Raw genomic sequence first — 8,074 nt, 5'->3', positions numbered from 1 at the left:
GGGGGGGTGCGCGTGCGTGTGTGTGTGTGTGTGTGTATTGAGAGGGAGGGTGTAGAATGGAAGAAGATTGGTCAGGTTTGGGGGCCGGGGTTAGTTATGAAGGGCTCTGAATGCCAAACAGAGCCTTCTGTATTCATTCTGGGAAACAGTAGGCAGCCACTATAGTTTCTGCAGACTTCCCTACAGTGCCATCTCTGGACTTTCCACAGTAGAATGGGAATGCTTTGAGGGCAGGGGCCAGATTTGCATTTTCTTTGTATCCTCAGCTCTTCATGGTGCCTGGGGCATAATAAAGGCTTAATAAATGCTGGGCTGTTGATTGATTTTCCTGTACATGGTCCCCTACCCCTGCAAGGAAGGGAAGGTGAATTTTCTTTTCTGAGATTGTGAAAATGCAAACAAAAATCATTTCGGAAGAGGGTGGGGAGTGTCTAGAGGGAGTGATCTGGATCCAGAGAGAATTTGCCAAACCAGCACAGATTCTGAAAAGATGGCTTTAGGAAATGGAAGCCAGGGCAGTTAATAGGTGATGAAAAAAAAGAGCAAGATCCTGTAAGAGTAGAGTCAAGGGCATGCCACCTGAGTATGCAGAGGCCAGCGGCGTTGGGCATGTCAAGCTTAGAGATGAGAATATTCCAGGGAAACAGGAGAACAGGGCCCCATACTCAGTGAGCTGTTATATAGAAAAAGGATTGTTTGCTTTGCTTCACCCCAAAGGACAGAAAATGGAGAGAAGCCACTAAAAGGTAAATTTGGGGCTTAAAGTCAGGAAAAATGGCCTTAGCCATATCCCAGAGTAAAACAGGAAGAAGCTGTGGTGGAAGGGACTCCCTTCCATCTTTGAGATTTGGTTTTTTTCTTAAAAAAAGAAAAAGGTAAATAAAAACAAAAAAAATCCTGAGGACCTTGCAAAGACGTGGCAAGAGATGAGACGTCACAAGGTAATAAATGGTTGGTGAACAACAGAGTGCTAATATAGACAGCGTAGCAGTTCCAAGGAGGGAGCTGGCACTGTCCACCCTGGTGGTCCATTGATCGCCTCATGAAGAAGGGGGATTTGGGAAGATAGAGAGGGAACCGAAGGCTAGGGTCTTAAGTAAACATGGTGAGTTTGGAGAATGAAAAAGTGATATTTTGGGCTGAAGTATAAGGCTTCTTTAAGCTGGAAAGTTAGATGGACAATGAGAGCTAGCTCCTCCCTCTTAGAAAGGTGGTGAAATGCAAGTATGCAATAAGATATATTGTATGACATGGTCAGTGCATCTGTTTTACTTAAATGTACTTTGTTATGTCATTTCTCTTTTCAGCTCATTTTACAGATGGGGAAACTGAGGCAAACAGGATTAAATGATTTGCTCAAGGTCACACAGCGAGTGTCTGAGGCCAGGTTTGAACTCAGGTCCTCATGACTCCAGGGTTGGCACTTTATCCACTGTGCCACCTAGCTGTCCCATTACTTTAATAATAATTACTTGAGATAAAGAACTACTTATCAAATCTAGATTATTTTAGGGTGATTGCTTTTTCCTACAGATAAATGCTTTAATTTAAATTTAGGAGCAGAGATTATAAAACTTGAATGACTAGCAAATACCTTAAAAGTTATTCTGACCAGTTCTGTAGGGAGGAAGAAGGAAGAGTTGAGATAAGATAGATAGTTGAGAGGGAGAGAAGAGTGAGGAAGGAACAGGAGAAAGACATAGGGAGCTCAGTAGGTTTGAGGGTATTAAGTAGCCATACTCCATTCACCCAAGCGTTCAGAGATTTGATCCCCAAATTTGAGTTCAGTGTTGGTAAGATTGAACCGAAGCTGTCTCCTTTGCCTGTCTATTCCTAGTCCCATTCCCACTCAGTGGGCCTGATCCCAAGCCTTCCCCATTGTGCCAAGACAAGCCAGTAAATATGAGCATTGAGGGACAGCTGTGAAAGAGAGAGGAAATAACCCAGTTTTGCAGAAGTACCACATGTGTTAGAGATAGGTAAGTTTGCCCCTGAGAATGTGCATGAAAGGACAGGGTTTTTGAATAGTAAGGAAAGGGAGAAGAAAAGGAGATAGAACAATGTGTAGGGACACAAACGTTCATTTAGGTTCATTTCAGCTCTCAGACACGAAAGCCTCAAATGAATGCTGGAAAATCAGAAAGTTCTATTTAGGTGACCTCATTTACTTAAGAAATTCTCTTTCCTATCTTTCCATCTTCCAAAATATAGATTGCAAACCACACTGGTTATATCAAGGTAGACTGGCAGCAAGTTGAGAAAGATATGAAGAAAGCTAAGGAACAGCTGAAAATCCGAAGGGGCAACCAGCTTCCTACAGAGATGAAGAGCAAAGCTGAGGAGGTAATGAAGCTGCTTTGGGAACCTCCTTCCCCCTCCCCCCACCTAGCACAGAAAAATGGGATGAGTCCACCAAGAAGTCTCCTGGAGGCAGCTCAGGCCAGGCTGAAATGCTGCAGGGCTTAGAGCTCCCAATCCACTTAGTCTTTTCCCCATTTAATCTATCTGATCAGTGAGCTGATATCATAGATATATCTTATATCAGATACATATCTTATATCTTATAGATATATCTATCACATATCATATGATATACACACACACACACACACATATATTATACCTTTTTCCAGGTCAAAACAATTTCTCAAAGTTATAGATATCCTGTGGCTTCATGGCTTCTGAGCTCAAATTAGCAGGCCAGTTGGCATCAACTGATTTTGTGTTTTGCAAAACTTAAAACAATAATTGGTGCAAAGGAAACCCCTCTTTGCTGGTGGTTTTGAAAAGAAAGGATTGGCTCTGCTAAGCATTTTGGAAGTGCAGGCTGGGACTATAGAGCACTCTCCTAAGCATCCATCTCCCTCTCATGCATGGCTGAATTCTGTCCATATTTTGGCAGCTCTGCCCAGTCAGGAGGATGGTCACAACCACCAGCATTTTCTCAAGTGCTTTCTTTGTTTTTTTTTTTTGGTTTGTTTGTTTGGGGTTTTGTTTTTTTTTTTTGGGCAAGGCAGTTGGGGTTAAGTGACTTGCTCAAGGTCACACAGTAAGTGTTAAGTGTCTGAGGTTGCATTTGAACTCAGGTCCTCCTGACTCCAGGGCCAGTGCGTTATTCACTGCAGCACCCCCTAACTGCCCCTTAAGTGCTTAAGTGCTTTCTTTAAAGGCTTACTAAGCACTTTGCTCCTGTCTCTAAAGGGACCATATAATTGACCCCCTCATTTTACTGAGGTCTGGGGGAAGGGACTTGATCATGTTGACATAGCTAGTAAATGGCAGAAGCAGGATTTGAACCCAGGTCATCTGACTGTAGAGCCAGTGCTCTTTCCACTATTCTACTCAACAACTGCGTATATACATTTGTATGGGGCTTAGATTTTTTTTTCTGTAACTGGTGTATTTTACCTTTACAAAAGTCCAGTTTTGATGCCTCATCACAGTATGGAAACTCTAGGCCCTGGAGGGCTCTACCAGAGGAAGCCAAGTCAGCGTATCTGTTCTCTGAGGACCAGCTTGGCTAAATTAGGAAAAGGCTGATACCAGGTTGGCCACAAGCAATTCTACTCATAGACCCTCTCCTAAGCCACAAAAAAAGTATGAGTGGAGAGAGTGCTTGCACCAATGAAATCATGGATCTTTGAAATACTGAAGTGTGAACACTCAAAGATCACATGTTGTCTATTTGCCTTATGTTCTTAGAAGCATTTTGTAAAGGAAATCATGCTGGGAGGTAGCACAGCAGAGCAAAAAGATTTACTGGGCATGGGCTCCATTCCTGGTCTGACACTGACTACCTCTGTGACCCAAGTCAGTGCTTAATCTTTGTGAACCTCAGTTTTCTCACCTGTAAAAAGAGAAGTCCAGGCTAGATGATTTCCCTTTCAGCTATCACATTCTTTGATTCATTCATTCAGCAGATAAATGCACATAGACTGAGAAATCTCCCTCTCCTGCCCCAACCTCTCTGCTGTCCTCCAGTCTCACAGCTCCAATTGCCTTTCAAACATCTTGAACAGGATGGCCAGTAGACATCCATTTTAAACTCAATGTGTCCAAAATGCAGCTTGTTATCTTTATCCTTAAACCCTTGCCCCCCCCACCCCCACCTTCCTTACTACTGTAGAGGGCAGCACCATCCTTTCAGTCTCCTAGGCTCATACCTGAATTATTTCAGTACTCCCCTTCACTCACTCGGAGGTCCAGCCAAACAGGCCTCTCTGTTGTTTACCTATGCCTTCCCTATGCCTGGAATCCCAATGTCCTCCCTCCCCACTTCTGCCTCTTAGAATCCCCTTCTTTTTTCAAGGCTCAGCTCAAGTCTTTCCTCCTCCCTCCAGCTCCCAGAATTACCTTGGATTCATTGTATATATATATTCTCTGTGTATTTATAGATGAATGAATAGATGAACAAATGAAAAAAAGAATTTCTTAAGTTCTTACTAGGCTAAATGCTGGGGATACAAATAAAAAAACTAATATACCCTCTGCCCTTAAAAAGCTTACATTCTAATGGAGGAAACAGGACATGGAGGAGAGGGTGGTCAGGGAGGGGTATTTTGGTTTGGAAACTTAGAGAGACGGTGAGTGGAATCAGAGAGGATTCAGTTTTGGTACATACTGTCCCCTCAGCAGAATTCCCTTGATGATGGGAATTGTGTCCTTTTTGTATTTGTACCTCAGCACCTAGCACAGTGCCCTGGCACATTACTTAATAAATCCTTGTTGATACATTGGTTCATGGTACGTATGACTGTTCTAGCTGATGGTCTCAAAAAAAAAATACAGAAAAGCCCCGTAGGGGAAATGCTGGGTTCTCATATTAAGCCATGCTCTAAAGTAATTATCTAATTCTTATATGGTGAAGCATGATTACATTGGTAAGTTTGATATTATTGATGATCACAGGAGCAGGAAAAATGATCATAGATCTAGGCAGATTGAACCAATATGGTATGTTCAGCCCCCAATTTAATTGTCAATGAAAAGTTTTGGAAAAGTGGAAGAATAATGTGCTACTGTCCCATTAGTTTGGGTTCATGGTGCTTTCAACCTCAGTTGGTCTTATATGAACTATGAGGAAGCAGGGGAAAAATCCAGGAAGCCTTTTGTAACTATATAAATTCCCTGGATAAAATGTGCCAAGGAACACAAGGAGAAACAGTTAAAGAGCACAAGTTTTATTAGTGTTTGGGACCAAATGATTTTTGCTGTGAACATATCTCTGAAATTACAGTTCAGTCAGTAGGAATGATGGAATGTTTAATTCACATATAACTTTGTAGGTATACATTTAATGCATGAACCAAAGTGAGGCATTATTGGTCAGCATCAGGGAGCTGGTGTTCATAGGCTCAGGAAGAGACCTTAACGAAGATCATCTAGTATAGCCCCCCTCATTTTACAGATGAGGAAACTGAGACCCAGAGAAGTTCAATGAGGGGCAGAGCCAGAATTCAAATATGGTTCTTCTGATGCTAGACCAGTGCTCCTTATACCCTGTATCCCTCTAGAAATAGCAAGAAACCCCTCACGAGAAGCACCTGCAATGCACTGAACTCCCAGGAAAAGACCAAATGATCAGCCACAGATGGTTGTTTATGGTCAAACCTATCACTTGTCCTCCTAGAACTTGAAATGACAGCAATGGACTAGACTGACTTTAAGGGACCTTCCAATTCGAGTTCTAGAAATGATTGTTAGTTAGCTTCATGTTTTAGAGATGCTTTGACTTTTTGTCCTCAAGGTCACAAGGAACATAGAGATTATGGAAGGTAGAATGCTCCTTACTTCTCCTTTGCCCCCTTCTTTCCAAATGTGTCTTATGTCTGGGTTGGAGGGAAGAAAATTCCATTCCTTTTTTCATTTACCCTACGAAGATGGACAAATAATTTTGTACCAAATTGGATTACCCCCAAAATATTACTATGAAGTAGCTGGAAGATCCATAATTTATTTTCATGAAGGTAATGGGTACCTTAATGGGTTCTTTGTCCTTAGCCAGGGAATTGATGATTCTTTTTTTTTTTTATGACCAGGTCATCTCATTTGTGAAGAAAAACGTTCTTGTGACTGGAGGCTTTTTTGGAGGCTTTCTTCTTGGCATGGCATCCTAAGGAGGAAGACTTTGATGGCTACCCTTTGTATTTCCTACCTGTGTCCTTCCTCAGGCTCTATTGGGCCAATCTTCTCATAGTTAGCACTGCATTATGGAAGCAGCTCTAGGATGATTGAAGGAAATAGATGAACTCGCCTCATTTTTCTCCTCACTGTCCCCATAACTCTTTTGAGGGCCTGCTTTGTAACTAATTAGCTGTTTTCTAGGTGGTAAGATCAAGTTTACTTTCCCTCCTTGTAAGACAGCTAACTAGGGAGAGATGCATTCTCAAACTCTATAGCTGGCCTCAAACCTGCCAGGGACTCCTCCTGCTGATCCCTACCTGCTGTCAATGTGTTCTTCCTTGTGGAGATGAATACACTTGTCCATTGATCACTAAAAACTCTTGATGGCTTGTGTTTTTTGTTCCTTCTTCCGTTGGTCTGAATGCAGAAACACAGTATGAAAGTCACTACTTGCTTCACAGGTTTGGGGGGCAATTGCCTTTCACTTTTAGGCATCTCAGCTTATCACTCATGAGTCCTCCTTTATATTTTGAATGTGGATGGCAGCTAACTGAATTGAAAACTCAAGACCCGTCACTTAGAAAACCTTAGGTAATTAACAATTTGGGGACAGGTAGGTAGTTCAGTGGATAGAGTGTCGGACCTGGAGTCAGGAAGACTCATCTTCCTGAGTTCAAATCTAGCCTCATACACTTACTAGCTATGTGACCCTGGGCAAGTCACTTAACCCTGTCTGCTTCAGTTTCCTCATCTGTAAAATGAGTTGGAGAAAGAAATGGCAAACCCCAGTATCTTTGCCAAGAAAACCCCAAATGGGGTCATGGAGAGTGGGACACGACTAATTGACCAAAATAAATATATAAACAAACTGCATTATTCAGTCATCTCTTAATGTCATATGCTTGACCGAAATTGATATTTTCTTCAACCAAAACAAAACAAAACAGCCTCAATGAATAAATACTTCAAAACCAGGTCTTGAAAAGACTTTGTTGGGGTAGTTAGATGGCACAATGAATAGAGCACTGGCCCTGGAGTCTGGAGGACCTGAGTTCAAATCAGACCTCAGACACTTGACACACTATGTGACCTTGGGCAAGTCACTTAACCCCAGTTGCCTTGCTTTCCCCCTTCCAAACACCAAAAAAAGAAAGAAAAGATTGGGGGCTTGGGCTGATCCCAGCAGATAAAGGAAATTTAGAGCTTCTTTGAAGGGTTGGGAAGGCTCAGTTCATGCTCTTCTGCAAATGGGTCTCTCATTTTATGTAAGCATATGGAAGCAGTTTTAAACAACCCCAATTTACTACAAATGAATCCCCTCCTGCTTGGTGCTGTGGGGATTTAGCATTCAACAAGTTACTAGGAAATAATTTTCCTGGAGCTCAGTTTGACAGATGCTGAAGTGTCCCCTGGTGGCATTCGGACACATTGCAAGGCCACATGTACACTGCATTTGAGAATTGAAACCACTCGTACATGCATTAGACATTTTTGATGCTACACTCGTGTGTTCTGTGGTAACTATAACTGGTAATGCTGTGGTAGCTGCATTTATAGCTGGAATGTTAGAAACATTTGACAAGCTACTGATTCAAATATCAGATGTTCTTAAATCATCGCTCTGCTAGATCGTGGTTTTTCTATGAGGTTTTGTGTTCTTATAAAGGAATGAATATTAATCACATTTGAGTGATCACAAAAATTCTACATCAGCCATCAATCAGTCTCTGGTTTAATTGTGGAGGTGGTAAGAGGAGCACTGGGCTCCCTCAAGGACTTGGCTTTAGATGATGGCTTTTAATTTTATTCATAGCATTCAGGAAAGAGGGAACTAACCATAGCACTCAGTGGTGTTCAGGAGCCCACTTGAACCAGCTCGCAAAAGATTATTAAATCTTCATTGTGAGCCATCCCTTATACCAATGAGAAAGACACCCAAAAAGCACTTTAG

At 42.0% G+C, this 8,074-nt stretch overlaps 1 protein-coding gene across 3 annotated transcripts in view; it reads left to right on the top strand.

Moving 5' to 3' along the window:
- FUNDC2 (FUN14 domain containing 2) overlaps window positions 1-6,500 on the top strand; it is a 15,060-nt gene extending 8,560 nt beyond the window's left edge. For all 3 annotated transcript variants that reach the window (XM_069063745.1, XM_069063747.1, XM_069063746.1), the window contains 2 exons: window positions 2,212-2,343; window positions 6,039-6,500. In XM_069063745.1, coding sequence (XP_068919846.1) covers window positions 2,212-2,343; window positions 6,039-6,116 — 210 coding nt within the window. In that variant the 3' untranslated portion in view covers window positions 6,117-6,500. The remainder of the gene's footprint in view (window positions 1-2,211; window positions 2,344-6,038) is intronic.
- The last annotated feature ends 1,574 nt before the right edge of the window (window positions 6,501-8,074 follow it).

The sequence above is a fragment of the Petaurus breviceps genome, unplaced genomic scaffold (assembly GCF_028583685.1).
Source record: "Petaurus breviceps papuanus isolate PSGF00001 unplaced genomic scaffold, PetGlider_PUasm1.0 90601, whole genome shotgun sequence".
Classification (NCBI taxonomy): Eukaryota; Metazoa; Chordata; class Mammalia; order Diprotodontia; family Petauridae; genus Petaurus; species Petaurus breviceps.
The sequence above is the reverse complement of the archived record's forward strand: the minus strand, read 5'-3'. Positions and strand labels throughout refer to the sequence as shown.